This window comes from Uloborus diversus, chromosome 6 (genome assembly GCF_026930045.1).
Source record: "Uloborus diversus isolate 005 chromosome 6, Udiv.v.3.1, whole genome shotgun sequence".
Taxonomy (NCBI): domain Eukaryota; kingdom Metazoa; phylum Arthropoda; class Arachnida; order Araneae; family Uloboridae; genus Uloborus; species Uloborus diversus.
The window spans coordinates 27,695,481-27,714,880 of NC_072736.1; the positions used below are offsets into that span (position 1 = coordinate 27,695,481).

General features: G+C 30.0%; 2 protein-coding genes across 2 annotated transcripts in view; one reads left to right on the plus strand and one right to left on the minus strand.

Annotated features, from left to right (window-relative positions):
* LOC129224679 (spectrin beta chain-like) overlaps positions 1–768 on the plus strand; it is a 161,082-nt gene extending 160,314 nt beyond the window's left edge. Inside the window, 1 exon segment of the mRNA XM_054859224.1 lies at positions 49–768. Coding sequence (XP_054715199.1) covers positions 49–207 — 159 coding nt within the window. The 3' untranslated portion in view covers positions 208–768.
* Positions 769–1,597: 829 nt separating this feature from the next.
* The window catches only part of LOC129224678 (REST corepressor 3-like), a 41,554-nt gene continuing 23,751 nt past the window's right edge, over positions 1,598–19,400 (minus strand). Inside the window, exons 6-14 of the mRNA XM_054859223.1 lie at positions 14,760–14,881; positions 14,544–14,598; positions 13,139–13,245; positions 11,412–11,610; positions 9,312–9,389; positions 8,670–8,727; positions 7,040–7,212; positions 5,162–5,334; positions 1,598–3,438 (exon numbers count right to left, since the gene is read on the minus strand). Coding sequence (XP_054715198.1) covers positions 3,336–3,438; positions 5,162–5,334; positions 7,040–7,212; positions 8,670–8,727; positions 9,312–9,389; positions 11,412–11,610; positions 13,139–13,245; positions 14,544–14,598; positions 14,760–14,881 — 1,068 coding nt within the window. The 3' untranslated portion in view covers positions 1,598–3,335. The remainder of the gene's footprint in view (positions 3,439–5,161; positions 5,335–7,039; positions 7,213–8,669; positions 8,728–9,311; positions 9,390–11,411; positions 11,611–13,138; positions 13,246–14,543; positions 14,599–14,759; positions 14,882–19,400) is intronic.

The window sequence follows — 19,400 nt, forward strand, 5'->3', positions numbered from 1 at the left end:
ACCATTCAAGATAAAAAAAAAAAAACTGACACTTGCTTTACATTGCAGGAGGAGATGAACAGATGGGTGAGTCAGCTGCAGATGGCGTCTCTGTCTCTTCAGGAATTGGTGGGGCCTTCAGGTCAATCCCAGACTCTACCAAGGAGAGGAGAAGAGAGGAGGGATGAGCAGAAGAGGAGGAGCCTCTTTTCCCTCAAGAAGAAATAGATATCAGAAAGGGATGAAGATGAAAATGGAGCCTCCAAATCTGAACAATCAGACTATGTATTTAAAACGTGCTCCTAAACCTTGTTCCATGATAAAACAGATTCATCATAGACCCAACAGTTCAGTCATAGACTCTAAATGTGAGCTTACATTTATCTCTTTGTTGCTAACATGGACACTAGCAATAGTATTCAAACAGATATGTATCCACTATGAAAACTAGTTTAACAGCTCTATTTAATCCGGGAAAAACCAGGGAAAAAACATCTCAAACTGGCTCACCGATTGGAAAAATCTGCAATTACTGCAATTAAGACTGAATTTGTCATTGCGGGAATGAAACAATAGTGTATCATGCTTTTAAACACAGACAAATGAGAAGATTAATCCAAGACATTACATTTCTTACGGGGAAAAAAAATAATTTTTTGCTTTGTTTATAATTTTTCTATGTAAAGTTAACAATATGAAACCAAGACTCTAACAAGAAATTTATCACCTAGTACATTTTGCATAAAAACAAATTTAGATGTTTTGCAAAACTAGCAAAAACTAGACAAAGTTAAAAAACATTTTGTTACCAAGAAATAAATCAATGCTCTGAAAGTCAGAGCTGTTTTTAGTGCAGAAAAACAGAACAATACAATTATTGGTTACAAAGCTAACAATCAAGACTAGTTTGAAGTACCTATTCGTCAGTACTCACCTAGTTAAGAACGTAACTTTTTTTTTTACCTAGTGAGAACAATGATAAGACTCAGAATTATTGAGGTATTTCTATGAGCACTATGTACAATAATTAAAAGTGATAAAAAAAAATTGCTCGACATAAATTTATATAATAAAAATTTGTACAATTTATTTATACACTTCATGATTTATCACTTATAATGGTGAAGGAGAAAAAATCCAATTAATCATTTCCACTCCCACTTTTTACCCGAAAAGTTATCGAAACAATGTAAAATCTCTTTAACATAACATGCACAAAATAAAATACATAACGACATATACTAAAATCATATAATTTTTGAACAATTTTGACTGTCCTAACTATATAAATTGAAAATTTTTTGAGCAAAAAAGGTTGGCTTGTATTTAAATGACATGTTTGGACAATATTTTGTTTATAATATTAGTTTTTAATCAACTAATATTATATCCTCTACCCGCAGAAAAAAGAAAATGATATATTTTTTGGACTAGACATCGATACAATTTTTGCAGCAGAACTTCAGTTTCAGTTTATTGTTTCCTATTTTTTCAAGTTTCCAGACAGTTCTGTCGAATATAGTTCACCTTTCTGTATTTAAATGCTTTTTATTAACTTTATTTCAACAGCAATCTTGCTTAAAAGTTTTGCCTCTTTACTGTAGAAATTTTCTTTAGGAGATTTTTGTTTATATGAATTACAGAAAGCAATTTTAACCTAACTTCTTTTCTTAAACCTTTAAAATTTTCTTGTGGGAAAATTTAAAAATCAATATGGAACATGGGAAGGCTTTGGAGTGCCATTTAAAATCAAGTAATATTTTAAGTGCAATTATTGGAAAATAAATTTGGTAGTTTTCATTTTGTATCATTTTTGTAATGTTCATAATTGTTAGTAAAAATCATTTTGTAACATTAATACGATTGAGTGCCATATTTTTGCTACAATTTTAAAAGTCTCAATGTTTTTACTTTGTTTTTAGCATTAAATAAAGGTTCATTTATTTAAGCTATTTTTGACTTTTTCTTTAAAATGCCTGCATATAATACACTTTTTATGCTTAGAAGGTTTTTATACATTATTCAAATTGTCATTATGCAACTTTTAAAAGTTATGCAGACTTACATAGCAAGTTTTAGACTTTTATGTGTCCTGATATCCTATACTGATAAATGATCCTAGAAATTTAGAAAAGTAGGAAAAAATAAGCAGAAAGAGAATCACTGGTGCAAAAAAGAAAAAAAAATCTTTAAGTCAATTTTCCAGTCCTTTTTTAAGAGTGAATGAACAAAATAACAAAATTTATTTTACATTAACATTCAAATAATATTTACAAGCTATTGAGCCCCCTTTTGACTGGAGGCCCTGGACACGTCCTCGCATGCCCTTGTGGTAATCAAGCACTGAAATCGAAGTAAAAAGCTGACAATCACATGTTACAAAAAATGCAAGAAGCTTGGAGTCTAGTTCAGTAACTAAGTAAAATCATATAACAAAGATTTTTAAACACAATTTTTTCCCATTTCGAACTGTTAATAAAATGATAGTTTTCTGATAACTTTAAAATACTTCAAAAAACATATTTTGTACTTGGAACCCTTTAAAAAGATAAAGATTCTGAACATAGATCTGAAAAGTTTTCAAGTTTTTTGGTATTTAAATATTATTCCAGAATTTTGTATAAAATCAGATGCAACAAATATCAAAAATGGTATTCCAGTAATTATAATAATATTCAAAACTATCCATTATCGGCTTACTAATGTTTATACAACAATATATTATAGAACTTGCTCTCTAATTATATTCTTAACCCACCCGAGCTTTGGGCTCACTCCATATTAGAGGCCACAGAGAGAAACAATCAGCTATCAAAGTTTGTGCCAACTGTACCAAATTGTGGTACTGTGGTGTGAACACTTCAATATAGCAACCCCAGTTACACCACATTTGATCAGCAGTTATCATTTTACATTATTTATTTTCCCTTCATGACTAAATACAGCAGCTATGTGGTTCAATATTTCTCTTACCAAATAAAAAGTAAAAGAAATCTGCAAGCATCAAAAACATTCATGAGAATAAATGACCTGTCACAAAGACAGTTTAGTTTTTAAACATCTCAAAAATGACTTCATGCATGAAATCATACACAACTGCACAATTCAAAGTATTTCACTTTATATTAAAAAAATTCATCACAAATACAAATTCCAGGATGATCCAACGAAGACAAAGGAGCACTTAAACATGTTCATGTTTCAGATGTAGGGAGAAACTAAGAATTGGAGAGCCTTTCTTGGTAATGGCTTACTATACATTTGTAGAATCTATTTATAAAGTCTTCACACTTTATGTGAGGAATTAGGCATTCGAGTCCAAGTTGCTGTTAAATTATTACTATCAATCATTATTTTTACATGCTCTCGTGTCCGGATACTGCTTTGGGTGGTGCGACAAATGAGTTGGACGGACAGATCAGAGGAGGAGGCTGCTGTAAAAGGGTCCTTCCACTGTTCCTGGAACAATTAATATAAATAAATTAATATGCATACATCGAAAAAATAAAGGTGTAATTAATCAAGTAATCTACACAGAAGCATCCCGAATTTTCAAATTTTTGAACAGGGAAAATTCTCAATTCGCCAAATGATTAAATTACAAGTATACACATACACATTCCACACCTACATCGCTATTACATCTAACGAGAATGGATACAATTCACAATTATATATATATATATATATATATATATAAAATTAAGCAAACAGAATTACAAATATTAAACAAATTATAAATAACAAATGATGATAAAAAGGAAAAATGCAAACAGCTAATTAATTATGGTCAAAAGACCAAAATTTTAACTATAAACTAGAAGAGAATGTTTAAGCTCCAGTACATGTAATATAGAGTAACAATGGGCAAACGCACCACTTGCTAAACTAAAAACAATAAACTAGAGCTCAAACCTAAAACTAAAAGCAGGGGGTTTCGCCTCGACTAATTAGGAAAAAAAAGTTCCGATAATTAGCTTTCCACGGTATATAGTAGGCTCTCTGTTTAACGACACTCTATTTAACAATTTTCTCTATTTAATGATGGCTTTTCACGGTTCCAGATGGTTCACTGTAGTATTAAAAGCATTCTATTTAAGGACGTTTTCTCTTTGAGGATGATTTTTTGTGGTCCCTTGAAAGTCTTTAAACAGAGAGCCAACTGTGTGTGTATATATATATATATATATATATATATATATATATATATATATATATATATATATATATATACACATTAAAAAAGATAACAAAATGTGCCACCCCTATAGTGGCATATGTGAACAATTGAAGTCTTTTTAAAATGCCATAAAGTAAAGGAAATGTATTCTTAAAACATCTTTAAAAAGTCCAAAACACAAAGAAAATATTTTTCAATCTTAGGGACATTTTTGCTCTGAGAAATGATAAACTTTTAAGAAAAATAATGAAAGGAAAAAAAAAACAAAAGAGCACAGTGCCCCAGTTACCCCTACATTAATGACGTATTATAAGAATATTTAATTTTCTTTTTACTCTTAATTATGTTTGTGAATGCAATGTGAAAAAATATAAATAAAACAGTAAAATTCTTTACTAAAGATCTGTGATGTGATTCCTATGAAACATACAATGCTTCCTTCCTTTTTGTTTTTTTTTTAAGAGGGAAGCATTGCATGTTTCATTCATAGGGGCTCATACATTTTGGTCAACGTTTTGTTTTGTTGATTTTTCAAGTATTTTCGGAGGATATACCCCCATGAATCTTCCAACTTGCTACAAATGTTCTGTTCATGCTTTTGAAACTTTTCACCTCTTGAATCCCACCAGAGGAATGCTCTCTGTTCATAAAATACTCCTTCCTCTTTTAAATAAAAATAATGGCTATGGAACTACTTATTTTTTTTTAATTGGGGAGGGGGGCACTATCTCCAAAAAGTAGTGGGTGATGGGGGGGGGGGGCATTGTTCATGTTTGTATTCTGGGAATCATTTGGTCATTTTTTAAGAATCAGCAAGAATGGCGTCAGAAGCATTTTGAGAGGGTTCTCTTAGCAGCGCAGGGTAATCAGCAAAGATGAAAATTGCAGAAATTATTTTAAAAGTCAATGACTTATTTTCTTCTTACTCATTATGTAACATTGAAAAGAAAATAATTAGAACATAATTAGACATAATTAGAAGAAAAGAAATGCATTACTTACCTAGAGGTTGCATTGGCTTGTTGCAAAGATGGAGGACAGAGTCGTTGCTGAGAACCAGTGGTGGAAGAATTGGTAGCTGGACTCTGTGGGGGATGGAGCAGAGGAGGGGCCCCTTGAGGTGTAGCTGGAGAATCAGGACGACCTCCATTGGAAGTACCATTTTCTTGCTCCATCTGAAAAAATTTTTGCTTGTAAACAAATATGTACCGACTTTAAATGCATCATTAGATGTCTCACCAGCATTACATAACCACTGGTGTTCCCATAGGGTATATTCCATACATGTCAAAAACTCTCAAACAATTTTTAGACATACAGCGTACACCCTCAAGCTTCAAAAAATTTCATATTATGACTATGATCACATACACATGTTGTGCATGATGGATTACTGGGAGTATATCCTCAGAAGAATTGACGAGAACATCACTGTACATAACACATACATAAAGGGGTGGACTATCATTTTGGGGATGGGGGGAGGGGGTCGTAAAAGATAGAGTTTTGGCTACGAAAAATTCCTGAAACTGTTTGGGTGTCGCTAAAAAACAACAAATCGGTCAGGAATAAGATACCTAGTTGGAGTTAAATTTAATTTAATTCAGAAGCTACGGAAGAAAATTTTATTTCAAACATTCACTTAAACAAATAATTTATAAATATACTAGATTATGGCAAACACTTACAGTAAATGCATGAAGTATTTGAACACATAATGTAATATGGTTTGCATGATATTCTACATTCATTTATCTTAAATGCAATTATTGAATTATCATGACATACAATAATGATAAGTTAATAATATTGTCCACAGTTAGAGGACTGGAGAGTCCCGACCCCTAAGACTCTCTCAGGGGTGGATCCAGGTTTTTTTTTTTCTTTGGGTCCCCATTTTGTGAAAAAGCAAAAATTTTTTGTAAACTTTCTTTTTTTGAGAAAAAAGTATTGCGATTTTCCCTTTTTTTCTGAACAATGTTATAACAAGTAATAATGTAAATGTATGTAACAGTTAAAATTTTAAATGCATACAATGTATTTTTTTCCCGTAAAAATCTCTGATATGATACCTTCTTTTAAACACTAAAAATATTGGGGGAAAAAATGTCCTCAAAAATGGATGATTAGAGTAAAAGAATCTTCAAATTTGTGTCAATAATTATACAGTAAATTTACTGGCAAAGAGGAAACCATTAAGACAGTTTTAAAAGTTTTTTTTTTTTTTTTTTGAATAAATATTTTATTTTAACATCAAAAAAAAAAAAGTGAATGCTTCAAAAAAGTACTAACGAAGAAATAATGACTGAGTAATAGGATTAAAAATACAAAATAAAAAAAAAACACATGAAACAACATTTAAAATATCAGAGAATAAAATATGTTTGGAGCATTTTATAAAACTTCATATGGAAATAGGACAACCTTTAGAAATGTGTATACATATTAAATACAAAGCCCAAATGCTTTTTTTTTTAATACAGGCAAACCCAAAGAACACAATTAATTCATTCCTTTAAGGCAAAAAAAAAAAAATCCTGTTTCAAACGGGGGGGGGGGGGGGATTATTACTTTTTATGTAATAACAGAACATATGGCAAAACTACATCAAGTGTAGACTTAGATTTTTGTATCAATTACTCGAAATCATGTAATTTGAAACTGTGTAAATCGGAAGAAGACATGTATGTTCTTCAAAACTTGTGCTCTCCAAGTACTGCTTTCTTAAGGGGTTATATGCAAGTTGCATTAAAAAAAAATTGACAGTACAATTATAAAGTGAAATATTTTAAACTAGTTTGCAATCAATTATGTTCTTGTTCAGTCAAAGTATTAATTTTACAGCACATTTTTCTCTTTCACTACATATAAGAAACCCACTCGTTCTTCGGAGTCTTCGTGAGGTGTCCCGTGCTCTGCATCATATTCCTGAAGAACACCATCCAGGTTGAAGCGCCTCCGGTAGTTGACAAAGAAGCTCTTGATGTTGGCTTCAGTCTTGTTGCCCACCACTTCCGCAACCGCCTTGAAGTCTCGCCCATACTTTCTCACACCTAGAGGAATTCAGAATATCTTGATGATGATGTAAGTCTGGTAGCAGGGCTACAGTAGAAGCTCTTAATAAGGGACTGGACTTTTTGCCCCTTAAATAGAGCTGTCCCTTCTTTGATGATATATAAGTTCATGCATGCAGTTACATACTGCATGCATCAACTTATTAGCAACTGAGTTAATATGCAATTCATTAACTAGGTATAATTTTATCATAAATGTTACCTAATAACATTTAAGAGTCATTACTAAAAATGTTCCCTAGTTAAAAGGGGGGGACAAAAAAATTAAAATTTTACTAAAGACTACAGCAAAATTTTTTGCAACTCAGAGAAATTATTTTGAAGTAAATGATTACATGAATTTGTAATGGAATTAACAACGCACTACAATTACAATTAGTGTTCACATTTGAACTCTAGGTACTTATTCTTGAATTTTTGGCTGATTTTTATAAAGACTCATGGCCTTTCTAACAAAAAACAAGCACCAATTTACACCCCTTCAACAGAACTCATTAGAAAACATAATGTTTGTCAGTTTATTATGCCGTTAAGCATACAGTTAGGAACACCTTTTTAACACAAACCAATGTGTTAATCAACAAATAATATACAGTAGAACCTCGATTAATCCAGCTTTGATTAACCAAGGTTTCTGTTAACCCAGCCGATAATTTTACAAAGTAAGGTAACATACTTAAAAAAAAAATTATAATAATAATTAAATTGATAAATTTTCAATTTGCAAATAAAAATAATTTCTAGAAATTTGTGTTTTTTTTTATGCATCTTCCAATATTTAATTTGGCATTGTAAAAAAATTCAACTGACCTTTTAAAACTTCTTTAAATTATTTTTGTATTTTTGTTTTTAACTGGAAAACATTTCTTTTTATAAATTCATTTTTATCTTTTAAAAATATTATATTGTATTTCTTTAAAAAAAACTTGCAATCCTCAAGTTTAAGTTTCCATTAACCAAGATTTCTGACATACGAGGAACTAGCATCCCAATTAGTGCGGATAATCAAGTATATATTGTAACACCATATCAAACTCCTTTTTACAAAAATTTGACTTATGCCTTTTTAACCAAAATTAATTCCTACCTCAACAGTTGTTTTCAAAAACTTATGTGGTTAATAATACACATTAACATACAAGAGGACATTACTTAAATATCTACTTATATGTTAATAAAAATTTCTGCATTCTTTCATTGCCATAAAAAGGTAAATAAACATGGTCATATTATTCTTTATTTAATAAATGAAAACACTGAAGCTTTACATTGCATTCTTACACAGCATGTACTGTTTTATTACAAAAATCTTTCATTTCAAAAATAACCACAAAAAACTTGTTTCCAAGTTAATATATTTAAAATTAAAAGAAAAAAAAACTCAACAATTTTCTACTAATTGTCACATTTTAAATAAGTAGAAATTATCATCTTACCTTGAACAGCCAAGAGTAATTCATCACCACTCCATCTCGTATTGATACGATTAGCAGTCTATATAAAACATTTCGAAGAGTTAAATTGCATACTACGAAATACAAACACAAAATTAATCAGAAACAAAACATAAGATTTGATTATGTCTTAAATCTAGAAAGACAGTCTCATAGACGGTTGTTTTATAAATAGAAAAATTATCAACTAAATGGAATACAACTTTCTGAATTTTCATAATAAGACCCTATTTAAGTAAATGTTTAATAATTATAGAAATTGGCCTAGCAGCAGTAAAAATATTGTACCTTATACCTAGAAAGACGAAAGGGGCTACTGTGGCCCTAAGGTATTTTACAGTAAATACGGAGAACGTTGTCCTTTTTCTTACTTGCTGTAAACTTTACTTACTAAATTTTTAACATGAAAAGGTCCATAAAATAAAAAACTGATCAACATATAAATAAAAATTAATGCAAGTAAAATGGCAATTTGCTTTAACCTGCAAAAATGTAACACATTTTGAAATTTCTTACAAAATGAGAAAAATTTAAATTGTTTAACCTGTTTCAAAAATCAAGATGAAACCGACAGAAATGATGAATATTAAAAAAAAATTAATGCATTCTAAGTTAATTTCTCACCTCAGGAGGTCGAAACATGTCGACGCCAGCAGACAATTTGTGTTTTTGCTGACTGATCATTTGCTTACTGTTTTGCACCTGCAGAAAAAAAAAACACTCAATTCAGACAAAACTCTTAACAGAAACATTACATTATCCTCATTTCCGAAGTTCTCTTGCTAGGTTTTTTAGTCTCAGATGTCTACTAGGTAACTGCAGATTCAATGCTGCAAGTGTGAAGCCAACACCCGAGAGGGACTGGAGTTGAATGGAGCCATAGAGTACATATAACTGCAGAAATTTCATCTTTTTGTTGCCATTATAATATTCACTGCCGTATCGCAATATTTACTTTGCTTTGACTGAGCAATTAAAGAAAAGAATTTTTCAACATATTTTTAAAAAGCTGAAGAAAGAAAAGAAAAAAAAAACTTTTCCCCTTTTTTTTAAAAAAAAGATGAATGCCTTAGGTTTTGTGATTCATTGAACACAATCACTTTTCTGCCTTTCAGAAGCATTACCAGTAAAATAGCCTTAAAAAAGAGAAAATGTTGAAATTGCCTTGAATTTTGAAAGAGAAAAACATAATTGCATAAAAGGAAGTTTCTTAAGTTGCGAAAAAATGTCTATTTTAATGTTTGAAAACAAGCTGAAATATTTCTTATAGTACAGTGAAACCCCAATTTTATGTATTCTGTTGGACTAGTGATAAAAAACGCAACAAGCAGTAAAGCCTAAAAACGGATGGGCTAAAAATATCAAAGCATTGACTTTCTCAATGAACTTGTAGAAGAAATATGTAATCTTTCCTTTTTTCCCCAGATACACTTTCTTTTATAACACGTTCTGTACTAACATTTTTTCACAAATTTGCTTCTTAGTTTTTATTAAAAAATAAAATTTGATTTAGAATTTTTATACTTTGATGGCAATAAAAACAGTAAGACAGAGCTGAAAGAATTCCAGAACGGCTTCAAATAGCTAGGAAACTTGCTTGGAAAACAGACCCAGAAAAAAGTTTATCTGAATCTTGCAGAGGAAATATGATTCAGGTATGTTTTGAGAAAAACGCATTAAGCAAGTTTTTTGGAAATGTTAACGTAAATCCTGAGTACTTCAAATTTCTCGTATAGCATTTTTTACGGATCAAAAGAAATGATGTCGGACATGGAATAACAATAGCCAGTGAAACGGACAATGTTAACTCGGGGTTCCACTGGATAAAGAAACCTGTTTTGTTTATATTTTAAGCCAGATGTTGATAAATATATTTATTTTCTTTCTAAAATGGAAGAGGTTTTGTTTTTCTAATTTATCAAAATAAACACATATTTTTTGCTTTTTAAATCAAATAAAAGCAAAAAATAAAAGAAAATAACACTAATTGAATAATTTTAAGTATGTTGAAAAACTAATTTTTTACAGAAATTTCACTTCAGAAAAGTTTACATTATAAAATACAAAAAAAAGAATATGTTACATTCATATTTTTGAGACAGCATTTTTTAAAAAAAAATCTATTGAAAGAAAAAATCTATCTAAGAAAAGAAATAATAGCAATTTATTCCAAAAAAGGGGGGGGGGGGGAGTAACTTGTAAATTACTTCATTTTAAATTTGCATAAACCAGCATGTTTAATAGCACTCAATAAAATAATCCCATATTCTTAATAAAAAATATTTCATACAATTGTTATCTTTTAAATATTTTATACAATTGTCATATTTTAATAAAGCAAATTTCAATTATTGTTATTCAACTAATATACTTATTAGGTGAAGTAATTTGAACAAACAAACCTTCATTTCCTTTTAATTCTTACCATGAGATTGAAGTTCTCTCCGAATAAGGCAATGTTTCAGAAAAAAAATTCAAACCTTTCCTCAGAAATAAAATATTACCTTTTTTTTTTTTTTTTCAAAAATCTTAAATTTTCCCGACTTTTCATAGTGGGTAGAAACCCTGTGCATTCTACAATACCAGGCACAATAGTAAGAAAATAAAATTACTGTTTTGAATAAATCACTGCAAATGATATGAAATTAACCTCAATGAATTTCCACCTACTACAAAAGAAGATAGCTGTCTCCCTGATTCGAGCATGAGGAAACATTGACCCACCTGTCGCTTCAGGGAGATGATCTCACAGTCCATGCCCCTGAGGATTGCGTCTCCGTCTCCGGAAGGTCCGGTCACTATGGCAACTAGATCGTCGTAGTCCAAATGCATTCCTTTGGGAGGCCTTCGTTTACTGCGTTGGGGATTGTGCCTGGCCCTCAAAGAGCTCCCCCCACCTCCTGCACGCAGGGTACCAGTTCGTCTGAGATAAAAAGAAAATATTTATTTAACAACTTTAACATGGAAAGAAATTAAATAGAAGTTATGTTACAAAATAGAATAATAAAAAAAATTATTTAATATACAACATTCTAGTAACTGCAACTTTGTATTCAACTGTAAAAAATCTTCTGATTGCAAATTTAACATTTAGTCATTCATAAATTAAATATTTCAGCAGTAAAACAAATCTGGGTGAGGCAAGTATGACTGCTTCATTTAATCCCAGAGACCAGCTTTCAAAAATATATAAAAGCCCAAAAAATTTTAATAATGCTTTATAATTTTAAATCAGCACATTAATGGGAAAATCATATTTTAGTTACAGTAAAAGCTTATCAATCAGACATTCAAGTAACTGGAATTTCGTCCAATAATTTTCATCTATCACTGCTTCAGAAAAAGAAAGAAAAAAAGACAGGATATTTTTCAAATTCTGCTGTCAGTGCTGAAATCAAGAACTTCTCAGGTATTTGTGCGTATTATCTCAATTTTGAAGGACTTTCAAGGTTTACTAGGTCGCACATTCACCATATTCAATATACTTCAAATTTCAACATACAACCTTTTCTCACGTTTACAGACAAAAAGGATTAAAATAGTAAAGAATAAATAAACACAATAAAATTTATATAAAAAAACATGATAATTTAGATTAAAATTTTGTAATAAACACTTGCTGCTTGAGATATGCAATGGGATTAAATTTTTTAAGTTTGATATGGTAATTAATTTTATCTTTTATTTTCAGAAATAAAACGCCAAAAGGGCAATTTATGTTAGTTGTTTGATGCAAATCAACATTCTGTTACATTTTGGGACTTTCGAAAAACAGGATGAAATTGGATCTCAGTTTAGTATCTATCATCAGTGCAGTTAATGACAATTTGTCTAGCTGAGGGTTCAATAACATTTTGCTGTTCTAGTTAGTAAAAGTGATTGGAAAGTCTTGATAGATTTATCCAATCATAAAAAGACAAATATTTTCAATTATTTGAATTCTTAAATTGTCTTTTCTTTAGCTAATAATTTTCTTTAGCTAGGTCCTTAATGATCTCAGTTTAGTATCTATCATCAGTGCAGTTAATGACAATTTGTCTAGCTGAGGGTTCAATAACATTTTGCTGTTCTAGTTAGTAAAAGTGATTGGAAAGTCTTGATAGATTTATCCAATCATAAAAAGACAAATATTTTCAATTATTTGAATTCTTAAATTGTCTTTTCTTTAGCTAATAATTTTCTTTAGCTAGGTCCTTAAGGATCTCTAAACTATTGATCACCACTTAGAATTGATAAGATCAGCTGTCAATGTAAATTAGTAAATTATCAAATTGTCAAAACTGGTTAGAAAATTATGCGATCGACCATGAGATTAATAACTGCAGGCTACATTTTCATGTCACAATATCATTTAATGATTATGTCTAAAACATTTTATGAAGTTATTTCTTTAATATGAGCATCTAATACCCTAAAAGATTTAATAAAAAAAGAGGAAGAGCTTCAATTACTTGAAGTATTGGCAGCAAGGGTTACAAAGGTTTCCTTTTGGAGTACTATACACTTGAGTGGATACAGAACAATTGACACAATTGCCCTTGATGGAAGATTCAGGTTTCTGAAAAGTAAATGCATATATTATATAAAAATACATTATAAAAATATGGTATAACAATTGATGGCATCAAGTTTGCTATAACACAAAAATTGCAAAATATTTTCAAACATGTCGTTTGGGGGTCAAAGAACCAATGCGTGGCCTTTTTCTTTTCTGCATTGAAAAATGAACTCAATGAGAACTTGAAAAACATGCAAGCAATACTTTTCTCAAATTGATAAATGTTTTTGAGAATACATGGCATCCGAAAAGTCCTTGACACATTTTAAAAATTTTATAAACACAGTAATGAAATATTATTTTTATAGATTTGCTAAAATTTTTAAAAAAAAGTATAGTTTGGCTGTGATAAGTTGAAGCTAGATATAAGTGCTTATTCCTTCTTGGAAAATTCACTGAAAGGGGAAATAGTTACTAGTAACTGAGTTAAATTAGGCTATTGCCGTAATTCCGCTGTGAAGGTAACTCAACTCAACACAAACAGCGCTTTCCACTTTCAGTTCATTCCCAGATGTGAAATAAGCATGGTTTAAAAACTTGATAAGAAATAAAATTCAAACAATGATCAAGGAATTCCTAAACCTTTGAGTGAAATTATTTAAATTATGATAAAGACTATTAATAACAATCAATTCAGTAAAAACAAGACTTAATAAGTTGCTTAAAAAATGTAAGCTAAAAGTAGTTGAAATCATAACTTTAGCACCATTATGCTTTCATGACAAAAATCAATTATTCTAAAACTAAATTCAGTGGTGAAACAGCCCATGGGAGCCAAGGCCTACTATATCCAGCTCAGCTCTTGTGGCCAAGAGGTCCAGGATGCAGAAGCAGCTGTTCTGGTCAGGTGATCAGCCGAACGTGGAACCACCAATGTTTAGTTCCCAAGCCATGCTTCGTATTCATTTTACTGACCCACTGAAGGGACGAAAGGGTGAGTCAAAAGGGCACCACCTGATTTTGCAGAGTAGAATCGCTACCACTAAGCCACTGGGCTTATATTATTTTAGTATGGATTTCAGTAGGAAATAATTTCTACTGGAAAACCACTCGAATCAGGGACAATAAAAAATTTTGCTTTGAGAAAAGAAAACCAATAACTTTCTTCAGAAACAATACGCAAGTTTAACCATTTTTTAATTTTAATCCATAGAAAACCAATAGAAATATTTCAAAACATGAACCAATAAAATAATTCAACAGCTCACTTCAATTAGTGAGTTATATATCACATATGAAATAAATGTTCGTAACACAAATAAGAAATGATTTTTTTTAAAAAAAGAAAATTAACATACTCCTTCTTTATCTGGATCCATGTCACTTTCATTGTCGGAGGGAGCTTCAGAACCACTAGAGAAAATAAATATAAAGTCAAAAATCTGTTATTACCATCTATTATCATTTTGTTACTTCATAAACATGCACTGAAATATTCAAATCAGTACTACAAGACATGTTAGCATATTACAAAAACACACAAGTGTAACGTTAAGGATGAACACTTTCCATACCTGCCTTCCTCCTTCTGAGCAGATAACTTTCGCACTTGGCGATCCATTAGACTTGTGCGAGACCTGGCCTTTTTCCACAGGTAATAGAACTTTATCAAACTAGCTAGAGGTTTATCAGGAAGCTGAAAATTAAAAAAAAAATCTTTTCAGAACAAAAAATTCATTTAATTACAGGGGTTTTTTCGAGAAACATAAAATCTAACAATAAAAGTACATCAAGCTTATAAGCAAGCCCTCCCGAGTTTAAATTGATCTCTAAAATTCAAGTTTGATATTTAATAGATAAATTGAAAAACTCTAAACGCAGGCAGCATTCACTACAGCAGGTGTCCCTCCCCCAGCTCATAAAAACTGTTTAATCTATCATCACAGAGGTTGGTAGATATGGTTCATATGATCCTTTTCACTTTCATTAAATAACTTCTATAAACAAAACCTTAAAAATAGTATTAAAACCCAACAAATTAATTTTAATTCACATGTTAAAACTCATCAGGAATTCAGCGCTTTTTTATTGACATAAATATTTTTAAATGCAATGAAAGTGCATTTAAAAATATTTATGTCGCTATGTTATTGATGTTCGCTATGTTTAAAACTGGGAACAAAACTTGAATTTTGAAAAACAGAAAAGGAAATGGGAAAACACTATTCTGCATAAAAATTTAAAAATATACAAAATACAAGAAATCAAAAAAAGTACTCAGAAATCCAAAATATATGACATAGAACATTCCTCAAGAAAGGGGAAAAGGGAATTCACTATGGTATATTTGATTACATTGGTGAAAGAAAGAGCAATTTTTGCATCTGTTTGGTGCATTTTTTAGGTTTTCAGAAAGGAAAAAGTGTAGAAGCAAAAAAAATAAAATAAATAATAAATAATAATAATAATAATGGGGATTATAATTAAAGTTCTGATTTTAAAGCGCTCTGATTCACAAACTGCTGGTCAGAATCGCTTGATATTTCACCAGGACAGTCGTGAGGTTATGGGATTTTGTTCGGCAGGGAAATATAAGTTCCAAAATGTCCTAATAGTTGGCGCTGTCAAAGTAATTTAAGGGGAAAGCTTACTAAAGGGACTTGTGAAACACAGAAATTAAGCCAAAAAGATACAATAGATTCCAGGTGTTCACGACAGGGTTGGCAAGGTTTTGGACACTGGTAAAAACTAGAGTTTTGGGTTTTTACCGACCAGTCCAAAATCCTTGTCTCCAAAACTGTCTGAAACAGTCCAAAACTATATTTTCAGAGAAAACATCATAGTAAAATATATGTGAAATATATTGTGAGAAAATATAAAAAACATAATAAAATAAATCAAAGTAATGTTCAATGTGAACATTTAACTATTTTTGCAGCTGGTTTTAATCTAGTTACATAGAAGTTGAATTCTTGATTAAAATTTCAATTTGTGTGCTTGATTTTTAATTTTTTTTTTTTTTTTTGATAATAGTAATCAAATTTTCTTATGTTTATGCATGTGTGCAAATGAAGCACGGTTGCCAAGATTTTTACCATCTTATTCAAAACCCTAATGTCCAAAACTATTTTTAAGAAACTAGATTTTGTGAGAAAATACCAAAAACAGAACAAAATGTGTCAAAAATATAAATATATATATTTTTTACTGTTTAATATATTTATAAAATGTGAACTTTTAAGTAATATAAGTACAGAAAATATGAAAATTTTATATTATTAAATGGATTTTTGAAGAATAAAAATACCTTTTCTTAAAAAATAAAACAACGTCAAAAGCACAAATGTGCAAGAACACTGCAGACACATGTTTTGGCATTAAAAGAAATGCTTTTTTAAATGCACAAAATGTGAGCTTATGGATTTAAAGGCAATGTACAAAAGTCGGATCTTTTTACATTCATTAGCTCACATTTTATGCACTGAAAAAGATGTTCCCTGTAATGCAGAAAAATGTGTCTGCAGTGATCCTGCACATTTGTGCTTTTAACGTTGTTTCATTTGCTTACGTTTAGCGGACTAGAAGTATAGATTGATATAATTTGTTTTAATTCCAACTTGATTAATCCTTCCTTTATGTATTTGTTTATTTTTAGTTTAAAAAACAACTTATTTGTAAAATTATTGAGACAAACAAAATCTTTTCAAAAGTGCATGATTAAATTTTAGCTGGAATTTATTTTAAAAACTATTAATTGGACATGGAGGAATGGAAGTCTATACTACTATTCCAATGAAATCGAACTTTGTCACGTGTGTCGTGGTTCTTCTTAAAACATAATTGGAACTCGGTAACTCGGTACTCGGCCGAGTAGTGAAAGGCCGAGTACCTGGTACTCGGCCAAAGTGCTACTCATTACGTCTCTACTCAATAGTATTGTGAATTTCCTTTCATAACTCCACCAACTATAACATAAGGAAGTTTTTATATAATACAGTTATTGGCAATTTTTTAAAAGTAAAATATTTTTTAAATTAACATTTTGGAGAAAAATATAATCAAATACTCATTAATTAAACCTTACGTCATTAATATCTATATTTATGCATTACGAAAACTGAAGTAAATACGAATTGATTGGATATCACCCCTTTAACTTTAGCACACAATTGGACACTTTAAGAGTTTTGGATGGTAAAAAACCTCCTGTCCTGTCTTAAAACCCAACACTGGTTCACAAAAAAAATTTTAGTGTGTACAACAAAGACAGTGATATTAACAAATTAATTAAAGTAAAAAGATCATCAAATACTACATTAATGTTGAAAATAATCCGCCAAATAAACAAAACTCTCAAATAACATAAATAGAAGTATTAAAACGTAAATTAATCCATCAAATCCATTTTTTATCTTCAGTCTCACTAAGCAACTACATTAGAGCATTGGAGAATTATTTTAAACTTTTACTGATCATTTAATAGTGTTTTTTGTGTATTTTTAAGAATGAACAATGCTAGTTAAGATTTTGTGGGACAAGTATCTTAATTTTAATGGCAACAATGGGGAATATTTTACTTACTCATAAGGGTGCTTCCCTTATGCTATTGAACCTTTTCTGATGAAGATTTTTGAAATTATTCCTGATGGAGATTTTCAGAGGAAGAGCGATGTTATTTGAAAACACCTATGCCATTATTCTAATGGGGACTTTAGGGAATGTGTTTCTTTTCCTAATGTAAAGTTTTATGTACTATTGTCCAAATTAAAATGAAGGAAAAAAAAGAAAAAAAAATTTAATTAAAAAAAAAAAAAACAGTTGTGATAATTCTGATTTAAAGGCACTTTTCCCCCAATCTTTTTGGTGTTTTAAACAAGACCATTGACATTATTTGTAAACTGTTAACTACCTTCTGACAGAGATTTTAAAGGATTGATGTTCTAAAGGGACATTTAAGGAATTATATTAGAATTTGTAAGGGACTATCGCCTTTAAAATTTTAAGCGAGTTTACATGCACCACGTGATCTCTGTTCCTTTCTCCAGCAAGAAGCTGTGCAATAATTTAGATAGTTGGTGTAGAGCAGAGCACCATTTGACAGGGATCAGGATTTTACCAGAAATGTCTGACAGTTTAAGAACTGATGACCTTACTCAAATGAGAATTTTTAAGAATTGCCCATGCTAACTTCTTTTCTACTCCAATATAGTTTCCTGATTCATATTGGTTTTTTTTAAAACTATTCGACCTTTGGCTGTGTTGGCTAATAATGTAAATTTAGAGATGGCAAGAAGCACAATTTAGCCGAAGCGTCCAATACTGAAGCTTTGGCTGCTCTATATGTACAGTTTAAACATTAAATGCACAATAAATGCTTATAACATCATGTAATTCTTTATATACTTTACTACTCTTAGTTTTTTCAACATTTTCAGCTTACTAATGTGTTTTTAGAATTAATACGTATCACCAATTAATATTTTACTTTTTCTTTGCACTGGTAGTACCAGAAAAGCACATGTTTCTAATTTTTTTATTAGAATAAGCCTTCAATACATTATACTTGGAACATTAAAGGCATGCTCTACAATTAAGTTAAATATTAAAAAAAACTGATATGCTCAACTATTAAATCATAGAATTATCCAATAATAAAGTAAACACTATTTTCCTCATGTGTTAATTATTAATGTAAATATCTAAACATTCTTAATGCAAAATGATTAAATTTTTGATGACTTAGTAAAAGCAATTTCATCCATTCTTTCTTATCAGTTTATTATTTAGTATTTATTTTTGAAGAGGGATATAACAATGTCACAAGTTAAAATATATTGATAGATTAATGCATTGATTACAAAAACTAAATATTGTACCTATAACTATTAAATAAAATATATTTTTAAACATCACTATTGTTATAGGTTTCAAAGCTTGAAATATTTGAAGAATGTTTAATGCAGTATATTTATGCAGTTTCATTTATCAAAAATTAGGTTTTTTAATAAAATTATAAACTAAATATAACATAATGTAACTTTGCATTGATATACATTGTTAGAAAAACACTTTATGGTTGAATGGATTTTGGCTCCAAGGATTCAATACACAAATTTTAAAATTAAATATACATTTTTGTTATGATTTATCATAAGCTACAATTTTGAATTTAAAAGAAAATATCTACAATTGTAAAAAAAAAATTTGCAACGTAA